Here is a 16695-nt window from a genome sequence, read left to right on the forward strand (position 1 = left end):
TTCTGTATAAATACTTAGTCATCAACATACTTTCTCTCATCTTGAAAACTTGTAAAAACAAACCTTTTGTAGGTTAATTTGGTGTTGATGGCAAGTTGTTTAAAAGTTTTGAAGGTAGGAGATTGGAAAATGGGGCAAAAAAGTGTGAAGCTTTTTCCCTATGAGAAGCAGTTGAATGACTGTGTATTATTTCTAACTGTTTGTAAACATGTGTTACAGAGTAGCTTGAAAGTTCTGTGCATTGGAGATTTTCCCTTTTGGCTGTTTTCTGTCTTAGGCTTCATGCAGTTTATTCCATCAGTACCAGTTGCAGAAGTTCTTGCTACTGAGGAAACTATACAGGTACGTGATGGGGGAGCTGTAAATTGTCTTCTGATCAAACAATGTAAGCTGAAGGCTTAGATCTTGTGGAAAATTCTCTTTGTGTCTCAGCTGATTTTTTGATCTGTTAGAAGACAAATTATGTCTGGAAACATTTGGGTTTATTACAACAGATGTTTAAAAAGGTATTTTATATATATATAAAACACCTTTATGGTATTCTATACCTACATATGTTTATGTACATATATATATATGTGTGTGTAAATAACCACTAGAGTATCTCAGGTTCTAAAACTAACACTATTTAAATAAATTACAGTGAAGTTTAATTATGATATTGAAATCCTGGCTTTGCTGTATTGAATAGAAGACACCTGAAACTTCTTGCTGCATGTTTTGTTTCAGAGTGTTTGTCTTTCATTCATTTAACCTTGTCAATTTTTTTTAATTAGTTCTTTTCTTTGTTCAATGAAACAACAAAATAATTTGTTAATATAATTTCTGAAGCCTGTTTCCCCTAAATAGTGAATGTATAGGTACTGTAACTTGGTTTTGTTAGCATATTGTCTTAATTCTCATGGATTTGAGTGGGGACATACGACTAAATAGTTGCACACAAGACTTGCACTGGTTTCAAGCATAGCACACAAGCTAGGTAGCAGAGCTCACCTGGTTGAGATAAATATAGCTGGATAAAAACATAGCAAATTGCTATATGAAGTGAGTAGCTAATAGGTTTTTTAAATTAAAATAGAGCATATTTATTTGGATTTGATTTGTCATGGTAGCATTTTTCCTTTTTTGTAGATGAAACTGAAGTTTGCAATTTTTGTAGCTCAGTAACTATGAGCAAAAGCAAACTAGCTTTCATCTCCTGTAAACTACATATGTTAAAAATACGAAGATCTAAATTGTTTGTCATTTTTCATTATCATTTACTTAACAAATAAGCTTACCAAATACTTAGCACATATAAAAAATGCTTATCACTAAGCGATGACCAGCATGAAGTTACATAAGTTAGTTTTTTTATGCTTTCGATTCCACAGACATTGTGATAAGGTATATCTGCAGAGTCAATGATTTTACAGATTATAAAGTGCTTTCTTGACAATCCTTTGTAATCTTGGAAGCATACTATTCATAATTTAGTCCATCACATGTTTTATAAAATAATATGTTTCGAAATGCCTGTGAAACTGTTATTTTTTCAATTACTTACAACATCATATTATGACTGGAAATAGGTGCCCTATTGTTTCAATTGCTCTGCATACATAAGGAGCAATTATTCCTGTGAAGTAGTGCACCAAAAGAGTGAAATTTCCTGTGCTAAGACATGATAAAATAGCTGAGCATCGTAAGCCAAGGAAATGAAAAGTTATTGAACACTTTTAGGTGTTGTGGAAGTTTGGTTTACTCTTTTTGGAAATGTTCATTTTGGATTTCACAGCTGTTTTAGTAAAGGTGAGCACTGTGTATAACTACTACATTAACTACTGACAAGATTAAAAGGCAGTAAATTACTACTGCCTGGTGAAACACAGATCTTCAGGAAAGAAACGATGTTTTGGTGTTTCAGTGTTGCTTACCTTCTATCAACAACCTTAAAATTACAATTCATGTTTTAGAAGTTCATTTCATAAGTGTGTTAGTTTTTCATTATGATTTTAGTAACTTGTATGCCATCCAGGGGACTACCACTCTCCTCTTTCAGTGCTTCCTTAGATTGTGCCTACTGGAAGAAACTTTGATTAGGTTTGGATATAACTGAGTTTTCTCTTAGTCAAGAAGGTTAAGAGTTTTCTTCTGGCTGATAGAAGGATTGTTCGGCCCTGTCCACATTTCACAGGAAATTCGAATTTTCCATTTGATGACTTGGGCTTATTTTCTTTTTAAACTCTATAGCAGCAGTTGGTTTTATTGAGGAATAGGGAGACATATAAGGATTATAAACCCTGTAAGAGCATGCCCCCCAAATGTATTTATAAAGCAGGACTGTTAATCGTGTTTTAGTTTTTGTTGGTATGATCCTAACATTTTGCATTGGAAGTATTGTCACTCATAGTTACGGATTAGTAACTTTTAGGGGCATTGTTAATTTTCTGAGACATTTACTAAAGGAAACTGCTTTTCAATTTCTGTGTCTAGTGTAAGAATGTGATGATTGAGACAGAATATAAATAAAGTGATATTAAAATAGATCTTAAGGGTGTTTTGAGGGTGGTTGTTATTTTACCAGATTGTAATAATGGCCATGTGTGGTCTTGATTTAAGTATCTTTTTTTCCTAAAGACTCAGTTTCATATCATGTGGAATAGCTAAATATCTTTATGGCATTCTCTCTAGAACTTCTTCAGAAAACATGCCCCTAGTGAGACTGGCCCTCATGGAATCAGTGCAGAGGTGATGGACACGTATGTTAAGAGCTGTGGTGAGTTACAGTCTAACAGCTGGTAACTTCTTAGGTGAAGTCTGAAGGTGTGGTGGATGACGTACTAAGATATTTCAGTTTGGGTGGCTTCAAACAGGGCACTGTACATGTACTTTGCTGTCAAAAATGTGGTGAAAAGAACAATTTGAAGCCTGGCATGTCACACACAAGTCTGCTCTTGGTGGTTCTTAAATGAGAATGTGAATTAAATACTCTTTCCAGTAATAATCTTATCTCTGTGCTCTCTGTATTGTAAGTTGTGACCTTCATAATGCAGAGACATGTATATATATAATGATAAATGCTCTGTATCAAAATTCTAATTGGTTTTGAAAACATTAGGCATTTTGGGGGCTGTGGTTACATTTGTATGAAAAGAAAAAGTGGTAGTGTAGTTCATTTTCAGTAAACAGATGACCATGTTAAAATACCACATTGGCTGTCCATAAAGTTAAAAAAAATCCCTTCATTCTAGCAAAAGGGAAAAAAAAAGGCATTCAAGTATGACTCCACAGCGTCTTCTCCTTTGCCCTTCTCTTTCTGATGATGCAGTCTTTAGAACTGCGCTGGTTAATGGGTGAAAGTAACAATTAAAATAGTTTGCTCTTTATCACTGCTGATCTTGTGGATGCTGCCGACATGGATATCCAGGCTCATATCAATGCCTAATACTTGTTTACAGTGGCCTTAAAATAGCTTCAGTTCAAAAGATGTACTTTCACTTTGCTCAAAATGCTTCAACTTCTTTTGAAGTATCTGTATCCCAATAATTGAACTGATTTAGTCCTTTAGGGTTAGGCATGTAATTGTATAGTGAGAAATTAAAATCTTGCTAGTACTGAGTAAGTTCCAGAGTTTTAGTGCTTCAAATGTTCTTCATAGTCCTGATAATCTTGATTATTCTTTACCAGCACCTCTCTTGCCTCAAGTCTCTGTGGTATATTTATTGCTAGTGAACTAGAGCTCAGATAATGTACTGTTGTTAATTGTGTGGAACTTGTTGCTCTCCAGGAAAGGTACTCATACTGATGTTTACAATTTACTTGTTACAGCTGGTTATTGTGTGATTACTTACATCCTTGGAGTTGGAGATAGACATCTGGATAATCTGTTGCTAACAAAAACAGGTAATTCTTTTTAGCAGTATAATTTTACAGCAACAGTTGTTTAATTTCTAATGTGTTGCTACTTTTTCATTTCATTTTCCTTGTTAATATAACCCTCTGAGTATTGCAGAGTAGATTATATTTTAAAATGTAAGTTATATTATCTCATTTAAGGTAATATTTACTCCAGTGTATAATAAGAAGATGATTTCTTCACTAGACAAAATGAAGGATTTGAAAACAAAGCTACTTCAACTACTATAACCACCGCTTTGGGATAGAGGGAATTTCAATTTTTTTTCATTTGAAAGTGAGTTCATGTGTAGCTGCATGAGCTTCACAAGGCTTTGACAAATAACATTTCATATAGAGGAATGTTTTACTGAATTTTTGTTTGGCTTATTTTTACTTGCTTGCTTACTTTTGAACTACAGCTTCCCTAGGAGTTCTGGTTGCTTGGATACCTTCATTACATAGTGGTGGAGAATTAAGAATTGTGGTTGTTTATTTTGAAGTGAAACTTTTATTACGTGAGAAAGTTTAGAAAAAAAAAAAATTTGGAAAAAGAGACCCATACATGTGGAAGGCTTGTTAGTTACAGGTAAGGCTGAAGCATATACTGCTTTTAACCATGATAGTCTGTCTGAAAGAACAGAAAATTAACAACTTGCTTTAATTAGGGTAAAAGGTCTTGCTCTAAGCTCATGGGGGAACAACTAAAGCAAGTGTATTTTACCTTATCTGTTTGAAAATATCCAGTCATTTAAAGGTCTGTCTTGAGAGGTCTCTCATTTATCTGTGGGGATGGGTATAAATCTTTCCATAGCAGGCTCTGCTTGCATGCTGAGACTAGTAATAGTTCAGTGTTTTGATTTGGGGTAAAGTGCTTCTTACCTGTCTGTGTTAAGAAATACAGCACAGTGGCTTTACTGGAAGAATTTGGGGAGTACAGCAGAGGGCAGTGCACATCCATCGTACATTTCAAGTTTGAAAACCCATGATCTGCCACAAACTGAGAGCTTTTGTGAGCTATCAAGAGAAATACTTACGTTCCACATGTTCTAAGTGTAAGAAAGACTTGCTACCAAGGCTTGTTTCTTGCTACTGAGAATCACTTAGCCTTAAGTTGAGAAAAGCTAATTTCATTCTTCTCTTGAAGAATGCATGTTCCAAGTACCTCCTTCAAAGTCATATGACTCTAAATGCATCATTTTTTGATAATATTTCTTTAATGAATTGAAGGTTTCCAGTAGGGTAAGAATGCTGGGTACCACTGTGTGTTCACATATTTCTTATATATCATTACTTTTTTTTTTTGGTTCAACCTTTCAGTTTGGTGAATGTAGCCACATCTGTTAGTCTCCTTCCAACAGAATTGGTGCATCATCTTGTAACACATAGACCTCTATGCTTATAGTAGATACAGTATAATTTAAATATTAAGCACTAGATACAGAAGTTCATAAAAACATATTTTTTTCTACACATTAGAAATGTGTTTTTTTGCATGAGATGTCAGTTATCTAATAAAATAATTTCTGTTGTCTTTCATGACTCTTTTTTGCCTTTAGTTCTAGAAATAGACTGCCTTTTTTTTGTAGTAATATTTTTGAACAAGACATCTGGAATTTCAGGTTTTTAAATGGTATATCATTATACTTCAAGGACAGTGGTAGAAGTGTGTTTGGAAGGAGATGTGGGGAACCTTCGGTCAAAACTTCCTTATCTGTCACTAATGTCAAAAATTGCAAAAAGGCTTGCATCAGTTTCATAAATGTGTCTTGCTTGGTAACCCAAAGTTCACATTATATACTCAGTATTGCATGATGGGGATATTTTTATCTGAAAGTTTATCTGAAAACTTTGAACTTTTTACTTCTCATGGAGACAAAAATGCATTTTCAATTGCTCTATGTTTTAACATCTTGTTTCTAAATCTGTAGTAGATATTACTGTGATTTGTAGATAACAAGTCTGTTTTTCAGCTGTATGCCCAGGTTTAGGCAACATCAGTGCCTCCTTTTAGGGTTACAGACTGATTTATATATTGAAACTGGCATCTGTTTTAGCAGCCATGTTTCCTTTGTTGCCTTAAAAGGAAGATTTGGGTGGTTGTGAAGCTGGATTATGATATACAAGGTGTAGCGTGTTCAGTTAACTTCTGTGGAATATGCGTTAGGCTAGTATATTGCAATTATACCATGCCTTCCCCTGAGAACACTTTGTTCTGCAGTTCTTACACTCTCTGATTTTATTGTAGTCAGGATCTAGGTACTAATAAAATATCCAGACATGGATGTCTTCATATATGCAGGGCAGTCAGTACAGGCATAAGGAGAGTTAGAAAGTATTTCAGCTTTCATAGACAAGTGAAATCTCCTGTCCCATTAAAGGTATCTTAGTAATTTCAACTTGCTTTATAGACAGGTAGAGGTTTCACAAATGTCCAGGCTATGTGTAGATATTGTAGGATATCCTAGACATTCAAATGGCTTTCTTGATAGCACTGCTTATGTGTCTGAGCAACTTACTCTCACCCTAGTGATGGCCAGCTTATCTTTCAGTAACCTCTGGTCACATGCATGAAAATGCAAGTTCTCAGTGTGAGTTCCCAAAGTACAGGGGCTTTGACCTGAGCCATACACTTGAAATTGCGCTGCAGCAGGAGGGAAAATTGCTATGTGGATAAAATTAGGTTATTAATATATAAGAGCAGGTCAAAGACTGGGTGCTCAGAACCTGAAAACCACATTTGCTTTTGACATCATGTGTAAATAGATGAAAGAACTGGTCTGTCTTCTCATTTAATGCTTAGAGGTAGAACTGCAGTCACCAACTGACACCACATTTATTTTTCAGTCTTGGTTAGAAAGGGTTGCCAGGGAAAGACAGCCAAGACCTGAACAGATTCATATATGAAATTACTTTCTTTGCTTTTCAGTCAGAAAAATCTATCCCAGAGCAGGTCTGAGATGGTAGAAATGGAAAACCTGAAGGATTCAAGCATTCACTCTATATCAGTACTTACACAAATACCTTGTTAAAAACATTTGTTAATGTTGCAAAATATTATAGTATGTAAATTTTTAAAGATGTTTTTAAATGTTACTGGTCTTGATAGAGGGACATCCTTATTAAGACAAACAAACAAACCAAACCAAAACAAAATCCCAAACTGAACAAACAAGAAAAAAAAAAAAAAAAAAAAAAAAAAAAAAAAAAAAAAAAAAAAAACAAAAAAAACAAAAAAAAAAACAACACCACCAACCAAAAACTAATGTATACTTTTGTGCTTTAGATTTGTCTCTGGAATTCCATTTTCTGTGGTGCTTATTGCAAAAATAACGCAATCTTTTAGCTTTTGATCTGCTAAAACACTTTCTCTTCTAGGTACCTTGAACAGCATTTGTCATCTAGTTATAAATATCAGACCTATTTTTTTTCTTACAATATGCCTGTATGCAATGTATTTTGAAAATGGACAGCTTGGGGGAGGGAGGTGAGTTATAATGCTTAAGACAAGCTGAGCTCTTACCAGTTACATGGGTGACAGTGTTAAACTTTACCTCCATCTGTTGCTGCATCTGACTTCAAAACCTGCATCCTGAATAAGTTCTTAAAAATTCACATTATTTTCATTGTTATGTAGTCCTGGAAAATTTGTAAGATGCTGCTGATGAAAATTACTACAATAAGTTAGGCGTTCCAATTTTTTCATCATGGCAATCGTCTGTTAGCAAAAGAGAAATTTTGACAGTAACATCAGAATTTGCTGGGAAATCCAGAAAAACACCTTATCCATCCAGTCATTTTCATCAGAGGCGTTTTTACCCTATTGCTTCAAATTTAAAATAGGAATTCAGCTAACATAATCACTAAACTGTACATTTTTATATGGGCAAAGTTAAAATAATAGTGATGCTTGAGGGTTACAAAGAAATAATGAATTTTTTGGGTGTTTTGGTTATTTGGTTTTTTTTGTCTTTCCTGAACAATGTGAACAGAATAGTTTGAAGAAATTTGCATTTTTACTGTTAAGAGACAATTGCCATCAAACTTACTTTATTTCAGTAATTGCATCTAATTTGCTCTGTTCTCTGCATTTTGTTTAAGGTTTTCAGAGTTCTGTCTGGTTTTCAGTGTTTTTTCCTAGCAAAATGAAACAATTTCTGTGCTGCTCCATAGGAGCTTTCTCTTGTATTAAAATCTAGGTATTAGCAGTGAAAGTGATGGACAGATCACCATTTCCAGCTGCACTCAGGTGTTACTGGCTATTGCCAGCACCAGGTATCAATTTTTATTCTCTACAGGTCCATGCTTGACTTAATCAAAGATCACTCTCAAGGCTGAAAGGAAGTCAGAAGGACTTGGAAATTCCTGTTGCCCTGATGGGTAGTCAGGGTAACTTCCATGTTTTTTGCCATATCCTTGAAGTGTCTAGTGGCCTGTCCTCTTTATCCCATATGTTAGAATAACAGGTGTTGAGTGGAAAAAGGTAGTAAAACTCATAGAATAAAAGAATTTAAAAAACAAACATACAAACAAACTCAAAAGTACCCAACAGTATCAGCTTTTAGATTTAGATTTTTATATGTGCATGCTGCTTACTCCTGGAAGCTTCTCATCTTTTTCCAGTCAGTAAATGCATTGTGTCTTGCTTTTTCTACAGTAAAAATGGGGAGGGCAGGGTGATTTCTAGCACAATAGTTTTATGGATGAGATCTGTTTCACCTGCTGTCTTAAGTAACTCCTGGTTTTAGTTTAAATCATGAGTGAAACGAACATTAAAAAACCCTCACCTTTATGATTTAGCATTCATTGGGGAACAGCAGTAAACCAAAGTAGAGGTCCAGTTTTGTCTGTAATTTATAGGCATGTCTAAAGATTAGGACCCTTTAAATTAAGACACAATAAATCAGAAGAAGTTGGATCATGGTAAAACATGGTGGTGTAAGAGATAGAAGGGTATGTGTTGTGACAGACACACTGTATATTGAAGGAAAGACATGTAATTGCTTTGTAAAACATGGTAGTTTAAAGCCTTTGGAAAAAGTGGTATTGCATAAAGGTCACATGAAGGCTGGATTACTGGGAGGATAGGTGATTACAGTGTATAAATATCATTATATGAGCTGTATGAACTGTTACGGGGAAATGACTAATACAAGCTGTAGAGAGATCATCCCTGGGCATACTCAGAAACTGTCTGGACATGGCCCTGGCTAAGGCACCTAGTGCTCTCCTCTAGCTCAACCAGGGAGCTGGACCAGATGTCCTCCAGAGGTCCCCTTATTCTTGCAATTTGAGTTATGCTGAGTGAAAATTGTCACATACATTAATATAATGAAAGTGGAATATTCGGTGTAACACCCAGATATAAATGGCACTTGGGGTGATCACTTGAGATAGTTGCAGCCTTTTTATCTAGGTATTAAAAGACTTGAAATCATTGAGTTTATTAACTTGATAAATGTATTATTTATTAACATAAATAAGAATATAAACATCACCTACTTTCAGTATTAAATATACAGTCAATTTAATTTGTCCAAAGCAGGCTTGTTCTTCAGTTATTATTTCCTGAAGGGTAACATGAGTCAGGTTCCACTGTAGAAATCTCTAGATCTTCAGTGCTCCCTTACGCTGCTTCTGGTGTAGCAGTTTTGTGCAGGCACCAGGGAGAGCATTTGGTCCATGTTCTGTAACATGGGGTACTGGTTGAATTGATCTTGCAGGAGCTGAATTAAAATTAGACAAATCTGTGTTTAGTAGACAGGTTTGAAAGGTTGTAAATATATTTATTTAAATGTGAGCTTATACCTACATTTTAATTTAGCCTTAAAATCAGTTGAATTTTGAGGTACAACTAGGAAACCTATAATGTTAATGCAGGATGGCCTCATCTCACTTTCTAGATGTCTATCACTCAATTATTGAAATATTTTTGAATGGTTTAGATTCAAAATAATTTACATCGGTCTTTGTTACCTATGTAAATTATTAATTAAGAATCTTTTATTCCTTCTCTCCAGAGTAAACAGAAAAAAAAAGATTTACTGCTACAAAAGTTACTGTTTTATTCAAAATGTTGTCTCTTTACTCTTCAAGGTGAGAGATTTGAATAAGTGAACAGAAAGCAGGTCCCCAAAACGTTTTAGTTAAACATTTTTTCTAGCTTAATGACTGAAGGGTTCTGTAAGTGGTTGCTTCACAAATCTGGTGTACAAAAATAAGCTCTAAAAGAATCTTCTGTAGCAGCCCAGAAAGAATGTATTGATGGAAGGCTTTTTTTTAATAGCACTATTAGTTGTGCAAAATGTAATGGTTGTGGTATTTATCAGTCAGCAAACACTTCGCTTCTTATTCAGGATACTTGTGATTTCTCTTTGAAATTTCATTGTCATAGAATTTGTTTCTTGGATTGAAGAAGAAATGCTTATGAGAGATCTCAAGAAGCCTTTTCTATTGATACTACATTATTATTCAATGAAACAGTCAAAGATGGGTGATTAACTGAAAAAATATGACTGCTCCATTTTTTTTTCCAAATCTTATGAAATCTTAAAATGAATACAGATGCTGAAGGTTAAAATACCCCATAGCAAAGAGGCCTGTAATGCTGCTCAGTTCTGTAATTCTGAAACAAGACTCTATCTACTGTGCTGTGTTTGTCTAGATAACAATCATGCTAATAATTTTCTACCTTCTTGTTTAAACGATCTTCTATCTTGTATCTGTATGCCTATCTGCAATCTCACCATCTTTTTGTAATGCAGCTGTGGTATGGCTCAAATCATTGCTTAAATTACACATTCCAGATTGAAAATATATTTGCAGAACACATTCAGAGACATTTTTTTGCTTAACATGGACAGTATTTAACTGAGTCAAGATTATTCCTTAAAAATTGGCTACCTAAAATTATGAATTGTTTTACTTTCATTTCTATTAACATATTTTTTTGTGTATTTATAAAATATTTATTCTTCAGTTAATCTAAATATTTTAAGTTTTTTGAAGTTGCTGGTAAACGGAAGGGAAGTTCAGTTGTTCATTTTGCCACCAATAACATCTCATGCACAGTTCAGTAATATTGGAAGGGAGCACTGAATTCTGCCCCCGGTAATGTGTGAGCATTATGGCGAGCATGGCAGGCACCTGATAGGAAGGGCAATTGCCTTGTGCATTTGAAGAGAGAAGGCATATACAAGTTTTTCTTGAGTTAGTGCTGCAAAAGTATTTGAAATGCAGTCAGTTAAACTGAGAAGGGAAAGGTAGTGATCAAGTGATGCAATAAATTTTAGTACTAAAAAAGGGTATGACAAACTTTTTGGTGGATTTGAAATCCAGTTTCAAATTCGAAGTTGTAGTGATGTTTCTTCAGTGTATTTTGAAACCATTGATGATTTTTGACCCTACCTGAGCAACTCAAAAGACTTTTGAAACAGTATTGAACTCTTTTTTGGTGATCAATGGCTTTAAAACGTTGTTTATAGGATTATGAGTCTTACTTTCTCTTTGTTATATTAGCTGTATGTTAAATTTACCATATTTCATGCTAACAACCAAATCAAAACACACGTTGCACATGCTTTTAAATATTAATATTTAAATTTGCTAACAAATTATAAAGAAGGTCCAAAAAAATTAGTAGTATCTATTATGTAAACTCCATTTTATATCTACTGAAGAGTTGCAGTATTGGTTCAGTCTTTATGAATATACTCCACATGTTAAAAAATCAAAAAAGCGGGAAAACTGATCTTGTTTGTAATGTTAATGAATTTGTAATCAGCTTTGCTTCTTTAAAACCATCATTTCCAGTTAACAGCTAAAGATAAAAAATACACTGTTACAAACTTTACAGAAAACTTTCTGGGAACTCCTTACTGTCTTCATGATGATTTATTTTTCTAAGTTTTGTACCAAGAATTTATATTACGTGCAGTGTTTGCCTTTCCTTCTTCTACAGGTAAACTGTTTCACATTGACTTTGGTTATATTTTGGGCCGAGACCCCAAGCCCCTTCCTCCTCCGATGAAGCTGAACAAGGAGATGGTGGAAGGCATGGGAGGCACCCAGAGCGAGCAGTACCAGGAGTTCCGTAAGCAGTGCTACACAGCCTTTCTCCACCTGCGCAGGTAACAGCCCTGGGTTTATGCCAAAACTCATTAGAGCCACCCTAAAGAGTAAATTAATTGCTGACATGTTTCTGTTGAAAATTTAAAGCTTGTTTAAATGTGAACACAAGAATTTGTATGGAACAAAAGAATGAAAACATCACAGTGTTGGTGTAATGTGGAGGGTGAATATAGTTGTTCAAATTAAAGCCCCCAATTTTGCTTGTTTAATAACTTAAATAGCTTCATTTCATAACTCAAGCAGAATATTAAATTATGTTTCTTTTCGGGTGTGTTTTTGTTATTAAGCTTCTTTTCCTCTGGTTACTGATGATCAAGGAACTGTCATTTTAATTTAAGTCATTACTCATTTGCTGCTTTATCCTCCTCCAGTTTAAATTAGTGATGATCAAATTCTTTGGCTTGAAGATGACAGGCACATATGCTTAGTTCAGTTCATCTCCTGTGGGACAAAAATTAGCAACTTGTAGTGACAATCAAGCATGTTAGAAATTTCTTTAAATACCCAGAATTGTGGCAGCTAAAAACTCTTTAGATTCTGATGTGTATGAACCAACAGATCTTTCTTTTGAATTTGCAATCAGCTTCATTCTTTTCCAGTGACTGTATTACGTACCCATCAACTTTCTGAACCAAGTAGCTCATTTTTATTCTGTTTGAACAGAGCACAGGTAAACACCCATGTTCTGTCCAGAGATCTGATTTAGCACATCTTCAATGAAGGGGAAGGATTTTCATTTTAATGTCAACGATTACTTAATGGAAACCTTCAAATATGTGTAAGAAATTGGTAATATGGTAAGCTTATGTGAAAAGTACCTGGAATGTGGAAAGCAGACAGTGATAAGAAATAAAATGCTGCATTGTAGTTTTTCAGTTGATAAAAGGAGGAAGACTTATGAGTTGGTCTAGGAACTGACATTATTAATGGATTAAAAAGCTATTCAACAATTTCAAAAAACAGTGGCATATTACTAGCCAGCAATATTCCTGCTTCAGATAACAATCCAACTTCTAAATTTTGCTTTGCTTAAATAAGTATTTTTTATTTCTCATATACTTGACATATACTTGTTTTTATTGTTTAAATCTAGCTGTTTCAGTGGAAAGGTCTGTTGTGTCAGTGAAAGATTATTCATTGAATTAATTTATGTAATGATTTGCTACAAAGATCATTATTAAATGTGTAGTATAGTGGCAATTTGAGCACACAACTAAACTGTAAATCACTATGGTTTCATTTTTAATTACTGGAAGTAGTTGTAATTATAGTATCGTCCGTATTTGCTCACTTTATTGGAAAATATTTTTAAGTGATTGGGGATAAATATCCTTAAGGCTTTCAACAACAAGACTATATAATAATATTAGAATTATTGTAAATATTACTTTAAGCAGCTAGAACTAAAAATAATTAAGATTACTTGTTAAAAAAGAAGAACTGGATGTGGAACACTTTAGTTCTAACAGTTATGCATATTGACAGAAACCCACTCACAGACACATCTTCCAGCCAAGTAGTTTGAAATCATAACCTCTGACTGCTAAAACAAAATGCAAACTCTGTTATCTCCATCAGATTGTGCTTTATTTTAGTTCTTTATTTCCCTGGGGAATAACCAGTTCTCTACATATTTCAAGTACTGTATCTTGGTGTTTCAGAATTCCTGGTGAAATAGATGTTGTGTAGTGAAAAAATTTAATGATTTTTAAAGTTGCAAGGGAAAGAATAGTTTTGTCCATTGTTTTTTCTGGTTGTAAGCAGTTTGGCATATGATCATTATTTTATGTTCTTTAGTTAGTTTGGGGGATTTTCTTGGGGAGTAGGAATAAGGAGATGCTTTCTACTTTTTTGAGCAACAGTAATCAGTCATGTATGTTTGTCAGCAGTGCTGTAGTGAAGGAGCAGCTGTTGCATTCTGAATGTGTTGCGGGGCAAACTGTGGCTGTCAGCAGGACTTGCATCTTCACTAGACTGTAGCAGTCTTTTATGCTTTCGTTACACGTGTTGAGCCTGTTTAAAGATGTTTAAATCCTGCTACATGTCAGCATTTCCTTTCCACCGAGAATTTCCGGCTTGCACATCTTCAGCAGATTAGATAGTATCACAAAATGGATCATTTGTGCCACGTCCTTACTCAAGGAGGGTCATCCCAGAGCACACGACACATGGTTATGTTCAGAATGTTTTGGAATATCTCTACTGAATGAGACTGCACCCTCACTGGGCAATCTGCGGCAGCAAAGAATCCAGTCAGAGCATTTCAGAATTTTTTTCCAGAGTGGGGCTCTAGATTGTTTGCTCCTTCCAAGTAAGGGTTTCCCCTGCATTAGTCCTGTGAGAAGCTTGCTGTTCAGTTTGAGTTAATGGGCATAGGTAAGGGCAAAGGAGTAGAAGGTAAGTAGGAGTGGGGACAGAAGCTGTAGTTTGGGCTGAGATTTTTCTCTCTGTGTGGGTGGGATTGTCCAGCTGGCCTGTGCAGTTTTTTCCCAGTCTGTTCTCAGTTTAGTCACTGAGGGTGCTGTCCACATCTGAATGTAAACACTGTGTGCAACAAGTGGAAAACTGGGATGGCCTTTGGGAAGTGCTGCTCCTTTGGAAAGGTTGTAGCTTGGCACTGCAGGGTCTGGATAGTGTTCCTAAAGCTTGGATTAGATGGTGAAGAGAGAAGAGAAAAGTGAAGCTGGGTGGGATCAGGTGCATATTCACTGAGTTTGGACTGCAAGAAGATACTTTGGGAAGAATAAATGCTGTAATTTATTACAGCTCACTATGACATTACAATGATTAGGGAGTATTCATGCCCTTGAAGATAATTGAGTTGTGAGGGATCCCATGTTCCACTGAAAGAAAGGTAGTATTATTAAGGCATTTAAAACTTTTTGAGTTGGACCAGTAAGCAGGGCTTTAGTTTGGGACTGCAGATTACTGTATACATTCCTATCCTTGTCTTTATAGTGGATGTTTGTAGCTTCAAATTTGGTAGAGTATTACAAAGTCAACACCTTAAATATTTGATTGGTTTAGGACATCTATATGCAAAGGGTCTGGTAAATATTGAAAAAAATAAATAAAGGAATGCTTAGGATCAAGCAGGTATTTGAGATTAACTACTTGAAAACAAAAGTTGCTGTTCTCAGAAAACAGCAATAAGAATTTGAGCTTTTGTTGGATATTATTTTCTTTTTTGATATATGAGACCTCTTCTATGTAGAAGTGGTGGTTTTTTGTTGAATTTCTTTAACAGTATTTCATGTTCAAACCAGAAGTTAATCAACCTTCAGTGCAGCTGAGTCCTCATTTATTTTGTGAGTTAATTTGTACTGAGTTTGAAGAAGGCAAAGAATGATCTGAGAAGGATTTAGGTTTTAGTTTAGGTACTCCATTAAATCTCCTTAAAACTAGGAAAACATGGCTCAAAATTGGTGCTGGGTGTGGATGGATGTCACCCATTCCAGAGGCCTTTCTAATGTAGATGTCAAAGGTGAGTTATATCCCTTGCTTAACAAAGGTGTTTGATTTTTTACAAGTCAGGCTTCTGACTTGGGTGATTCAGCAAAATCTCTCCTTAGATGAGTTTGGGCTCTCAATTCCTCAGCTGTAAACCTCATGGCATATTTGCCAAAGATCTTACCTGTAAAAAGGATGGCAAAAAACTGATAACTGAGTTACAGAAATGTTGTGGTGAGGGGCAGAGGACAGACCTGCAGACAGTATAGTGAGAAATTCTTCCTTAATTTTTAGGGTTTTTTCTACTCCACACTCCCCCCAAAGTACCTTTTCCTTGATTTTTTTTTTTTTTTTTTTTTTTTTTTTTTTTTTTTTTTTTTTAATTTTTTTTTTCTTTCCCAAATGAGTTTCTTCAGGTAAACCTATTCTTCGAGAATCAGAAGACTTCATTGTATGGAACAGAACCATCTCTTAACTGGCCTTTAACAATGATGCCTAGACCTTTAAAATCTTTTTTCACAAGCCTCCATCACATAAATAGCTCCAATAACCTGTAGTGCTTATAAGTGTTTTATCCTCTGTACAGCTGAAGAGCAAAAGGGACTTCTGAGACTTTGGATTCTGTATCTGTTTGAAGGGAAAACTACTGAAGCTACCAGTAGCCTAGGACGAGACTTGAGAGCATGTACATGTAACATTTAAGCATGTTTAAAAAGAAATTTGCTAGTTTCAGGCAAGTAGAAGAAAAAAATCATTAAAATCTGTGGTGTCTGTTCCTAGCAGCAGAGCAACCTGACTGCCAGATTCCTTAGCCAGATCTAAAACAAAATGGTAGAGTTAACTTTTCTTCTTTTCTTTTATTTGTCATAAAAGTAATTTTCCTCACTTCAGCCCCCTGCCCCTGGGGAAGTGAAGTAAAACTGCTGAAAGAAATAAAGTGTTAAAGATTTCTAGCCAAACAGTTGATTTTAATGCTGTTCTTATAATGTCTTAAAACTTACATTGGAATGTGTTAGTTCCAGGTAATAATAAAGTGTCAAGAGTTTTTGTTGGAATTAAGTTTTTCTAGAGAGATGTATTTTTGAGCAATATTTACTTTGTAAAATGCAGCTATGAAGCAGATCTTTTGTTTAGTTGAAATACTTTGTACTCCTTGCAACTGTCAGCTGATATATTCAACAGCTTCCTAATAAACAAGTTTTACTGCTAAAAAATAATTTTCTATCATCTATGAAGCTC

At 34.9% G+C, this 16695-nt stretch overlaps 1 protein-coding gene across 1 annotated transcript in view; it reads left to right on the plus strand.

Moving 5' to 3' along the window:
- Positions 1 to 16695, plus strand: part of PIK3C3 (phosphatidylinositol 3-kinase catalytic subunit type 3) — a 67637-nt gene that overhangs the window by 32078 nt on the left and 18864 nt on the right. The window contains exons 19-22 of the mRNA XM_083883555.1: positions 278 to 342; positions 2674 to 2758; positions 3811 to 3885; positions 11837 to 12005. Of these exons, the coding sequence (XP_083739681.1) occupies positions 278 to 342; positions 2674 to 2758; positions 3811 to 3885; positions 11837 to 12005 (394 nt within the window). The remainder of the gene's footprint in view (positions 1 to 277; positions 343 to 2673; positions 2759 to 3810; positions 3886 to 11836; positions 12006 to 16695) is intronic.

This window comes from Zosterops lateralis (genome assembly GCF_965231275.1).
Source record: "Zosterops lateralis genome assembly, chromosome: Z".
Lineage (NCBI taxonomy): Eukaryota > Metazoa > Chordata > Aves > Passeriformes > Zosteropidae > Zosterops > Zosterops lateralis.